This window comes from Phyllopteryx taeniolatus, chromosome 2 (assembly GCF_024500385.1).
Source record: "Phyllopteryx taeniolatus isolate TA_2022b chromosome 2, UOR_Ptae_1.2, whole genome shotgun sequence".
Lineage (NCBI taxonomy): Eukaryota > Metazoa > Chordata > Actinopteri > Syngnathiformes > Syngnathidae > Phyllopteryx > Phyllopteryx taeniolatus.
In genome coordinates, this window is record NC_084503.1 from 30,443,570 (window position 1) to 30,455,770 (window position 12,201).

At 42.3% G+C, this 12,201-nt stretch overlaps 1 protein-coding gene across 2 annotated transcripts; it reads right to left on the reverse strand.

The window, feature by feature from the left end:
* Positions 1-418: 418 nt before the first annotated feature.
* Positions 419-10,026, reverse strand: LOC133474220 (secretory carrier-associated membrane protein 5-like). Of its 2 annotated transcripts, XM_061765684.1 has the most exons (8): positions 9,807-10,026; positions 6,465-7,898; positions 6,121-6,165; positions 5,906-6,025; positions 4,900-5,056; positions 4,147-4,248; positions 3,510-3,627; positions 419-2,349 (listed from the first exon to the last, which is right to left on the reverse strand). In XM_061765684.1, exons 3-8 carry the CDS (start codon positions 6,125-6,127, stop codon positions 2,170-2,172), a joined length of 684 nt encoding a protein of 227 aa, XP_061621668.1. In that variant the 5' UTR covers positions 6,128-6,165; positions 6,465-7,898; positions 9,807-10,026; the 3' UTR covers positions 419-2,169. The 2 variants fall into 2 exon arrangements, with proteins under 2 accessions (XP_061621668.1, XP_061621667.1); XM_061765683.1 differs by lacking the exon at positions 6,465-7,898 and having other exon boundaries at positions 420-2,349.
* Positions 10,027-12,201: the final 2,175 nt, after the last annotated feature.

Sequence of the window (12,201 nt, forward strand, 5' to 3'; positions counted from 1 at the left end):
GTGTGCATGCGCACGCGCGTGGCAATTAAAGCGCTTCTTGGCTCCTGTGGGAATACCCGTTGCTGTAAATTGTCATCCCCGTGTTGTTTAATTATTTCACTACACCGGGAGAGGAGAGCCCCACATGATCAGTGCAAGGTACAGTGTATTTATAGCCCTTGATGGGTGTGTGACGTGAGTAGTAATTCTGGTATTTTTATTATTATTATTATTATTATATTTGCATGAGTGGACATTAGGTACACATGCACAATCCGATGCAATTTGGAAATGAATATGAAAGCATAAAAATGTAAATAAATAATACATAAACAAAGTGGAGCCTCATCAGAATATTAATCGAAGAGGAAAACAAATGAGAAAAATAATGGACTGACAGACATTGAGACAATAACAACATTGTTCGTCAAACTTTTTTTCTTTTTTTTTTTAATATTTCATACGAAAACCCTTAACGCTTCCCTGTGGTCAAACAGGCACATAGCAAGAGGCAGGTCATATGCTATACTGTACACGTGGTTTTATAAAACATCACAAACTATATTGAATGACAATTTTAAAAACAAAACCTTAAAAGTCTCGTAATAAACTACATTAATGTTTATGTTACATATAGACTAAATAGGATTAAAATTAAAATAGTTACAAATATTACCTGCAATAATGCAGATGGTCACGGTTCAGTTACTAAATAGAGCCACAACGAAAAGAACACAACCAATGAAAATGACTACCCAAAATATAAATAAATAAAAACACAGAAAAATAATGTTTTGAGAATAAAGTTCACTCAAACATTTTAAAAAAATAATAAGGTTACGAGAATAAATTTGTAATTGGAATGAGGAAGTATGAAAATTCCCACATCAACCTAAATGCAACGTTTGCTGGCAGGACTTTATTCTCTTGTAACTGCAACATTGTTTTAAAATAAAATACAGTATTGTCCTCTAATACTTAAAAAATAAATAATAAATAACTAAAATAATACTTCCACTTTTTTCTTGCAATATGACTCTCATACGTTGAAAACAATTCCAGCATCTTTTCCAAGGATAGACTTTATTATCGTGCAAGTATTATTTTTTTCCTTGCAATATTTAGACTTTATTGAGAAATCTTTATGTTAAATGACTATTCTTGTAAAAAAAATATTACTTTTTTCTCTCGTAACTGTTTTTTTCTTGTTCTAAAAAAAATATTTTTGTGTACAAATATTACAAGTTTGTTCTAGCTATATTGTAACTTCATTCCTATAAATTTATGGCTTTTGCTTTTGCAGCTATCCTCTTAAAAATACAACTTTTAGATTTATTTTCAGCTTTTCAATCAAAAATGCAAAACATTTTATTATAGTTTTGACATTCATTAATTTTCCGTACCGCGTATCCTCACTAAGGTCGCAGGTATGCTGGACCCTATCACAGCTATCATCGGGCAGGAGGCGGGGTCCACCCTGAACTGCTTGCCAGCCAATCGCAGGGCACATAGAAACAAACAACCATTCGAACTCACATTCACACCTACGGGCAATTTAGAGTTGTCAATTAAACTACCATGCAAGTTTTTGGGATGTGGGAGGAAACCGGAGTGCCCGGCGAAAACCCATGCAGGCACGGGGAAAACATGCAAACTCCACACAGGCGGGGCCGGGGATTGAACCCCAGTCCTCAGAGCTGTGAGGCAGATGTGCTAACAGCACAAGCAGTTGTCAGCAATTACAGTGAACCCCGCTATTTTCAGGTGTTAGGGACCGAGCCCTGCCGTGAACAGTGAAAATCAGAAAGACTACTTTTTTCTACATGAAGCTCCTCAACTCACTTAAACAGTTTTGGCCCAAAGATGGCACCAGATGGCGCTAAATGCTTTGGCCTAAGCACAAAAGCAGCCAATAGGTGAGTTTTTCAGCTAATAATGGAGAGTATGTCCCAAATAAGAAATCTGTCAGTGGGCAAATTCGCGAATGCCAAACCGGGAATATGTAGGGATTCACTTTAAATCATGTGAAAAGATATAAAAGTTGGAAAAAAGGGTTTTTATTTGTTTGCCAAATGATGAGGTGGCTTGAAAACTCTGAATCATTCAGTTAAAACTTGAGCGAGCTGATGGATGAGGCTACTCTTCAAACTTTGGCCCCGATGGTAGTGTGACTAATGCGTCACCTGTGTCTTACATCTGGTTGTCGTTGTACTGTGGGGCCGAGTACTGATCCTGCATGGCGCCGCTGGCCGCCCCGATGGCGGCCTGCTGGGCGGCCTGTTGGACATGAGGGTTCTTCCAGGCCCCCGTGGTCCACTCCTCCTGCGCTTTGGTCATGCTGCCCCCGCTCCCACGGTAGAAGTTGTGGATCTGCAAGCACAGTGGGATCACAAGGTCTCTTACTTTATGAAAATCTAGGACTACTACAAGGCCTCTGACATCATTTTCCACACCATAAAATACACTTACTGGTCCGTCAATCTCATGGGCCGATACAAGAGCTGTATCACATATTCTGAGTTTTCATGATTTTGCTTTGATACACCAGTACAATGGATTTGAAATAAAGCAATCAAGATGTGCTTGAAGTGTGGACTTTGATGTTGCTCGTCTCTTGAAGGCTTGACATTTTATATTGACAGACATGTCATTCATCCAAAACTGATGTAAAACATTTTTGGGCCAATCAATCACTCTCATGAGCAGACAAAAGAATTAGCTAATGGTGGCTTCGGCTATTTTCTCCCACTTTTAAGCAATGCCCAGTGTCTGGCCGGGAAGAAGGACATGATTAAAGTAGCAAATAGTGGCTTTACAGTCTGGACATGGAGGGGTGAAGACTTGTTACGTCACAATTCAGCAAAATTTAGAACAGTCTCCACCTGTGACCTGGCAGCTACGCTGGCCTAAGATCTGACATTTTCAAGCCACACGGAAGCACTATCATGGCAAAGCCGAAAGGTAAGCAAAAGTGTTATGTTAGCATAGGTCAGAGTTAGCTTGTAATAGTAAGCATATGCTGGAATATTTAAGTTGTTGAAATGAAGATGGGGAATATTTTTTTTTTTGGGCCATGCGTCCGCTGCATGCGCCACATGCAATGATCTGGACACTATTCGACAAGTCTCAATTAACGGCATGGTGATGAAGTGCTGCTTCCATGAGTGAAAATACAATTAAATCAATAAAAGAGGGGTCGCTTTTCCTTCACACAATAGGCTAGTACAAGACGTAGCCTCAGCTGTAGAGGGGCGTGGGGTGAGCAATGGCTCATTTGTATGAAACAGAGCCGCCCCTCCAAAACTGAGTGATTTCAACCAAGATAACTGCGCTGTAATTCTTGATCCTTGGGGTATTTTGATGAAACCATATCACAGATATGCTATTAAGGTACAATCTTGAATACAGCTCTTGTATTGGTACTCATTTAGAATGTCGGGTGCATTAAGGATGAAGTGGGACTGCGGGCCATAACAGAAAATAGTCAGAATGAATATAAAAGGTTTGCTGTAAAAACTGTTGCATCTTACCTTAGTGAGGGCGATGAAGGACAACGAGGCCACGGCGGTGAACATGACAGTAGGCACCAACATAATCAGAGCTATCAATATATTGTAACTGAAGAAGGAGATAGTGGCCAACCAGCCGCTGAAAGGGGGATAAATGAAAAAAAAAACGTTTCATGCATAAAAATGACTCATGGTTTGATATAAGACAATATTATCATCGTTAGCACCCACTTGGCCATCTGGACGGTAAATGCCAATCATTTAGTGGCCTTAAACGTAGCAGCGGATGAAAAACTTTGCAGCATTCCACGCACACAGGTGTGTATCCAAACCGCGCGTGGTGACATTTCTAAAGTTTATGATGGCTGTCGTCGTCACGAGATTCATTTGCGGGCGTCGGGCCGAGTCAGGTGCTCGTTAACGGCCTCTAAAAATCTAATAACAGAGCCGTCATAAAACGTCTACGAGGCTAATTCCTAATGGTCCATCACTGTCATGTTAATGGCGGCGGCCGACATTGTGGGAAAAGCGTGTTTCATAGGGGAAAGCAGATTATATGGTCTGCTTTAAACACTTTTAGATAACTTTTATTTTATTCTATATTCTATTTTTTGGGCTATAATTTGAAATGGGGCTCTACTTTTAGGCTGCCTCTTACCACACTCCCCATCCTGGGATGCCGATGCTTTGAATGATGCTGATACCCACTTGAGCCATGAACACGAAGAAGAACAGCATGTAGTTGAACGAACTGTCACTCCTGAGGGGAAAATATGATTGAGAGGTTTACTGTTACAATTACATGTATTTAATACCTGTATGTACTGTACATTTTAGCCTAGTGGCATTCATATCTGACTTGAAAGTGTGAGAGGTGTCTGAAGTGTACTTAAATTTGTGCAATAGTGTCCCCTTCTGGACTATAGTGGTCCTAACACCCCACAATACTACAAGTAACGTACATTTAACTCATGAGGCAAAACAGCAAGTGGATGTTTTGGTGCCACTAGTAGAGTCCAAGAGGCTACTAGTGTGGGACACATGACTACTAGTTGATCTTTGTAGTGCTACTCGTGTAACACAATAGTTTACTAGTTAATTGTATACTAGTAAGCCTAAAGTGGCACTTGTAGTGGCCAAAACATTACTAATAAGACAGTCATTCAACTATTGCACTGAATTGTCTTATTAATGAGGACAAAGAGCGTAAACGTAATAAACCTTAAACTAGATATCAAGCATATTGAATAAATGCTCGACTACTTTCCATTGGCCACAACCTGTGACAGTCAATAAGATCACATACAAGGGCTGTAAATATAATAATGCTCCGGTATTATGTAGCTATTCATTCGACGATGTGTTGATTTTTGTTTGGTTGTCATTTGGTGTACAGAAACTGCATGTCTACCTGAAAGCCTTGTAAATGGGCCGGAACCAGCACACATACGAGCAGGGCGTGAACATCAGCAGCCATATGATTGACAGGCCAAAATTGGTCACGCCCCCTCCTCCGAACATCCACGCGAAGCAGCCCACGAGATTGACTGCCAGCGTGACGCCGTTTACTAAGAAAAGAGAATGGGGGGGGGAACAGCTGCCTAGTTTCGATCAAACTGATGCTACAAATCAGAATTCAACCAACACTTTAAAGTAAAACTATACCTCTAAAGTCACACAGAACTTCAGACTTTTATTTATTTATTTATTGCATCACACACCAAAAGATTAAATTTTGGTTTTTCTTTGGCTTTTGGAGGGTTTGGTGGGCCATTTACACTATTATTTATTATTAAGTATGGACTGCTGTTATTACAAAATACACAGTATTACGCAAGAGCACAGATGAGTGTCTCACAGAGCTCAGTTTAGTGAACTTTAAAGGACTTAGTTTGGGCATTTTGCTTTTTCTTTGGCGTTTTGCGGTGCTGTTGAAACATTCATCCCAAAATATGGACTGCTGTCATTTCTACTTTTTTGTGGTGATAGCGTTCGATCTTAGAAGTTTAATTTTATTTTCTTACGTAGAGTTTCATCACTGTTTCACTGGAAAAAACTAACAATGGCTTAGCATAGTTTTCAATTTAACTCTGGTGTGGTAAAAGCTTTATAGCAAACCTTTCTCCATTGCTTGTTTATGGTGTCATAAAACAATGAAGGCCAAAAAAAAAAAAGTGACACAAGTGCCCCCGCGAACCCCCCCACCCCCCGCCCCGAAAGAAAAACAAGGCCATCTGCTTGGCACTGTGAATTGTTAGCAAATAAACCAGAGCGAATGAAAAGAAACACATTGGACAGTCTATTATTGCAGGAGCATCCTTGTAAAGCATCTCGCTCTTCTCATGAGTGGAGGAGACGGCAAATTGAGATGATTAAATCTCTTAAATAAAGCTCTTGAAACATTTAGCCACACTCACACATCCACAGGTGATACATTTTCTTGCACAAGCTGCGGTGCTGCTCGGGGATCTCATCAAAGTCCTGGTAGAAGCAAGGCTTGAGCGGAATGAAGCCGGGCAGTGGCGGGAAGTTGGGCTCTGCGAAATGAATGTCAGAGACAGTGCAACTACATGGCAGGACAGGAGAAAGATGCATAAGCAGTGTATTGTAGTAGGGGCATGTTAGTACTTACCAGCCATCGCAATATGAGATGCACTTCCAATCCAGTCGCTTAAGCCTGTCACAAGGGAGATAAGATATGGCAAGCTGTGGCACGATTCAAGAGGATAAAATGCAATACAATACAATACGATATGATACCCTACGATGCAAATACGATGCTATGTGGTGTGATGTGATACAATATGATACCCTACAGTGCAATGAGAGGTGAACTAATTCGATATGATTCGATACGATACGATTACGACACAATACAATATTAGACGATGTGATATGACACTAAACTATGACATGATAACGATTTCACACATTATTGTGCGATGCAATATGATAGGTGAAGCTGGGGGACACCACCTCATCTACACACACCACCATCACTGGGGTGCCCCAAGGATGTGTCCTCTCTCCGCTGCTCTTCTCTCGTTACACGAACGACTGCACCTCAACGCACCCAGCTGTCAAACTCCTGAAATTTGCAGACGACACCACAGTCATCGACCTCATCAAAGACGATGACGAGTCAGCGTATCAACAGGAAGTGGAGTGGCTGGAGCTGCGGTGCGGCCGACACAACCTGGAGCTGAACATGCTGAAGACTGTAGAGATGATCGTGGACTTCAAGAGGCATCATTCGCCACAGCTGCCCTTCACAGTGTCCAACTGCCCTGTGTCAACCATTGGGACCTTCAAGTTCCTGAGAATTACTCTCAGGACCAGAAGTGGGAGACCTAGATCAACTCCATCGTCAAAAAGGCTCAGCAGAGGATGTACTTCCTGCGGCTTCTGAGGAAGCACAGCCTGCCACAGGAGTCGAATCAGTCCTGTGTTCATCCATCACAGTCTGGTTTGGTGATGCCACAGAAAAAGGACAAACTCGGACTGCAACGGACAATCAAAACTGCTCAAAAAATTGTCGGTACCCCCCCTATCTACCTGTTGAGGACTTGCACACTGTCAGAACTAAGACAAGAGCATGCAAAATCCTCTTGGACCCTCCACATCCTGGTCACCACCTCTTCGAGCTCTTCTCCACAGGTAGGCACTATGGAACAATGCAAACTAGAAGTAGCAGACATTCCAACAGCTTCTTCCCTCTTGCCGTTAACTTCTTAAACAGTTAACTTACAATTCCATTGTAACATGTTACCAATTTTGTCTTGAGATATTTGTCACATCTCTGTCGGGACAAATTTTACATTATTCGTGCACTCACTGTAGTACTCTCGCCACTCTGCACTCCTTGCATATCTGTTGTTAACCAATACTGGCCACTCATGTGATTGAGAAGTATCTGCACCATTTGCACAATTGACACAGTTCAAGATTATCGCACTACTAGTCACTTTAAACTGCATACATTTCTTGAAGTCTCTGTGCCATTTGCACAATGGTCAAGGTACCAGACTATTGTTCAATTAGTCATTTCAAACTGCTCTAAATTGCTAGAGGACTCTGCATCATTTGCACAATTGTCAAAAAAGCTATCGGCATTACCACATTACTGGGAACCTTTTATTGCTCAGTGACTGTATTTTTATTTGTTTATGTCTCAAAAGTATTCTCTGTCAATTGACTGTCTGTTGTCGTACTACAGCTGCTACCACTACCAGTCAAGCTGAAGGAGTCCTGTCGGGCCTTTTCTGCCTGTGGGACTCCTGAGACAGCTGATGGGTATCGGCTGGCCAAGCGGAATGCAGCTTCTCGGTGGCAAGGCCCCGGGGGTGGATGAGATTCGCCTGGAGTTCCTAAAGGCTCTGGATTTTGTGGGCTGTCCTGGTTGACACGCCTCTGCAACATCACGTGGACATTGGAGACAGTGCCTCTGGTTTGGCAGACTGAGGTGGGGGTCCCCCTTTTTAAATGGACTGCACTTATATCGCGCTTTATCTACACCATCACAGTGCCCAAAGTGCTTTACAAAGCCTCACATTCACCCATTCACACATACATTCATACGGTTTGGTGGCCTCAGTATTCCATCTCTGCTTTTGCCGATGATGTGGTTTTGTTGGCTTCATCACGCCATGACCTCCAACTCTCACTGGAGCGGTTCGCAGCTGAGTGTGAAGCGGCTGGGATGAAAATCAGCACCTTCAAATCTGAGACCATGGTCCTCAGTCGGAAAGGGCTGGCGTGCTCTCTCCAAGTCGGGATGAGATCCTGCCCCAAGTGGAGGAGTTCAAGCATCTTGTGGGCTTGTTCAGGAGTGAGGGAAGAATGGAACAGGAGATCGACAGACGGATCGGTGCAGCCTCTGCAGTGATGTAGACATTGTATCGGTCCATTGTGGTGAAGAAGGAGCTAAGCCGATAGGTGAAGCTCTCAATTTACTGGTCGGTCTACATTCCTACCCTCACCTATGGTCAGGAGCTGTGGGTCGTGACCGAAAGAGCAAGATCCAAGATACAAGCGGCCGAAATTAGTTTCCTTCGCAGGGTGTCCGGACTCTCCCTTAGAGATAGGGTGAAAAGCTCGGTCATCCGGGAGGGGCTCAGAATAGAGTCGCTGCGCCTCCACATTGAGAGGAGCCAAATGAAGTAGCTGGGGCATCTGATTAGGATGCCTCCTGGACGCCACGCTGGTGAGGTGTTCCGGGCATGTCCCACTGGGAGGAGACCCCAGGGATGGCCCAGGACACGCTAGAGAGACTGTCTCCTGACTGGCCTGGGAACGCCTCGGGATTCTTCTGGACGAGCTGGATGAAGTGGCTGGGGAGAGGGAAGTCTGGACATCCCTGCTAAAGCTACTGCCCCCGTGACCCAACATCGGATAAGTGGAAGAAAATGGATCGATGGATGGAAAAGAGCCCAATTTACTTTCTCTGAGTCCTTGCTAATAAATTTAAATCACTTAGCCTATAAAGCTGGCTGTGTCAGAGGTGAACAGGTGAGTAATTGCACTACACTGACCTTTAAAAAAATACTCTGCAATGCACTGAATTCACAATAATTGAACCGCGATATAGGCGGCACGGTGGCCGACTGGTTAGAGCGTCAGCCTCACAGTTCTGAGGTGCGGGGTTCAATCCCCGTCCCCGCCTGTGTGGAGTTTGCATGTTCTCCCCGTGCCTGCGTGGGTTTTCTCCGGGCACTCCGGTTTCCTCCCACATCCCAAAAACATGCATTAATTGGAGACTCTAAATTGCCCGTAGGCATGACTGTGAGTGCGAATGGTTGTTTGTTTCGATGTGCCCTGCGATTGGCTGGCAACCAGTTCAGGGTGTACCCCGCCTCCTGCCCGATGACAGCTGGGATAGGCTCCAGCACGCCCGCGACCCTAGTGAGGAGAAGCGGCTCAGAAAATGGATGGATGGATGAACCGCGATATAGTGAGGGCTTACTGTACTGCATTTGAGTTATACCAGATTAGTTGGACGCCATATCTTGTGCTGTTCACAGCCTCTCGGGGGCATATTTTTGTTCATTCTTGAGGATTGTAACGATATGCTGCATTAACTAGTCATATAGTCTTCTACTCATTTCACACGGTGTGATTTAGGCGTCTGACAGCGGGAGGGCGGCTCAACAAGCAGCCGCCATTAAATCATGGGAGGGATTTTATGCACTCTCTCGCATGCTAAAATGTCCCTTATAATAATTACCACACACAATGCATCCACACCACACTTCAGGGAAATAGGCCTAAAAAAGAAAGCAATGTAAAGAGGACTTATGGACAGAGACATAATCTTCTTACCTTCTCTTTCAGGGGGCAGTATCCCCGTCTGGCCTCAACACGTCAGGCGTACACCGGAAGGCCTCGCAGGGTTGGGTGAATGTGCAAAAAAACACTTAAGTGCAATCAGATATCTAAAAAAGCAAGAGGATGAGTCAATTATAGTACGTACAGGGGACTGTACGGCCTGGTTGAATCTCAAGTAGTCAACGCCTCTGACCAGTCAATCAAGCTTCCTCTAAAAACCAATGGGTGGGATTATTCTAATCCCTCATGGCCCCGCCTCTCTGTCCATGGTGCTGAACTCAGAGGTAAACTGCAGAGTTGTTAATACAGAAAACATTTACACCGCAAAAATTAAAATCTAATCAAGATTAAAAAATATAAAATCAGGGGAAAATATGCTTGTTCTTTGTCTGCTAAAATATTTCTTCTTACCCGGGCACAGTTTTCGTGGAAGTTTTCACTTTCTTTCAGCATCTTTTTCCTTAAAAATCTTAATAAGGTAGGCCTATTTATCTTTTTAGGATTTTATTACTGATTATGAAAAAGTGTAGGTTAAAATAAGAAATGCCATAATTCTACAGGTGTAGACTATACATACACTATTTGTAAGTAATTTAATACATCAATGTCGGGAGTGTGGGTTAAAATGTTTACATTCTTTAAGAAATCAAATTTTTTATTTGCTTAAATGAAGTCATTTCCTAACTTTTTTCTTGTTCCTCAAGAAGGGTTAGTTCTTTTTAAGATATAAAAGACATTGTTACATATTGTGTTTAACAAAACCTATCAATTAGTTACCTTGTCGTATCCATTCATTGATTTTCTATAATACTTTGTTTTATAAAGGTTCGACACTTTTCATTGTTTGAATGGAAAAGTCCATGCCTGAATCTAAATGGTACTAGTGTCAAGTCTTGATCATCTTCTACCATCCCGGAATTAGAATCAGTTTTTATTGGCCAAGTATGCTACAATACACACAAGGAATTTGTCTCCAGTAGTTGGAGCCACTGCAGTATATGACAACAAACAGCCACTATGGCAAAATATACATTTAGGACATTAAAAAACATAATTATGGAGAGTCATTGAGCAATGGAAATGTACCACTAGTGTGGTGTTGCTGATATAATGGCAATTTTGCAAATGATCTAGAGTCCTCAAGCATTTGCCTGAAAACACACTTTGTTACCTTAACAGTTTAGCCTTAGTGTAGTACAATGAGTGGAAGTTGCCTTAACACTGCTTTAGTCATGGACGATACTTAAGGTATAGTAGGAAATTGTGATTACTTCTTTTTGCCAAGTGAGGTCACTGTTTCACTGCGAATGACCAGAGTCATTCGCAGCGAGTATGTGCACATGAGTATGTGCACATGCTAATGTGAGCAAATACCAAAGCCTGCCTTTACAAAGAGAATATGATGAATATTGATTAATTTAATATATATATGTTTGTTAGTGAAGTTCTATTCTCGTTGCAGGTTTAAAAAGTAGAAACAACTAAATATTGTTTTCCAGTAAGTATAAATCCTTGAACAAGATGTAGCGAAGACACAAAAGGTGAGACACATTTGAGCTTTGGAAAAGAAGAGGGGGAAAGGAGGGAAGAATAGAAGGCTAAAGGAAACCAGGAAGAAAATTTAAAAAGCAAAAAATGTAAACAATATGTTGGGTATGGTCTTAGGTCTTCTCTGTAGGGCATGTTTGAAAGAACATATGAAGACCTGCTTGGAAGATGTTAGCTAAGGGTTACGTTTTCTTTATATATATATATATATATAGTTTTTTTTTCGCCATATCATGGGATTTTGAGTGTATGCTGTATTTTTTTTGTGGTAAAATAATCACTTCCTAGCCTAAATCATTACAACTGTAAAGAAAAAAGAAAAAAAGAAAATTTCATTTTAACACCTATTACAAGGAATAAAATGTACTCTATGGTTAAGAGTTTAAAATGTTTTCAATCCCATAGAAAGTTTTTTGTTTATAAGAGCATTTAAATGAAATGAGAAGAGCCGAGGCAGCACGGTGCACGACTGGTTAGCGCATCTGCCTCACAGCTCTGAGGACCGGGGTTCAAATCCCGGTCTCGCCTGTGTAGAGTTTGCATGTTCTCCCCGTGCCTGCGTGGGGGTACTCCGGTTTCCTCCCACATCCCAAAAACATGCACGGTAGGTTGATTGAAGAGTCTAAATTGCCCGTAGGTGTGAATATGAGTGCGAATGGTTGTTTGTTTCTATGTGCCCTGCGATTGGCCTGCGACCAGTTCAGGGTGTACCCCGCCTCCTGCCCGAAGATAGCTGGGATAGGCTCCAGCACGCCCGTGACCCTAGTGAGGATAAGCGGAACGGAAAATGGATGGATGGATGGATGGAGAAGAGCCGCTTTGAATGGTGGTGAATGAAGTC

Coding starts and splice junctions, on each gene's coding strand:
- LOC133474220 (XM_061765684.1), bottom strand. Junction 5,057..5,905: donor AATGTATCACCTGTGGATGT/GTGAGTGTGGCT, acceptor CTCTTTTCTTAG/TAAACGGCGTCACGCTGGCA. Junction 4,249..4,899: donor CCCATTTACAAGGCTTTCAG/GTAGACATGCAG, acceptor TTTTCCCCTCAG/GAGTGACAGTTCGTTCAACT.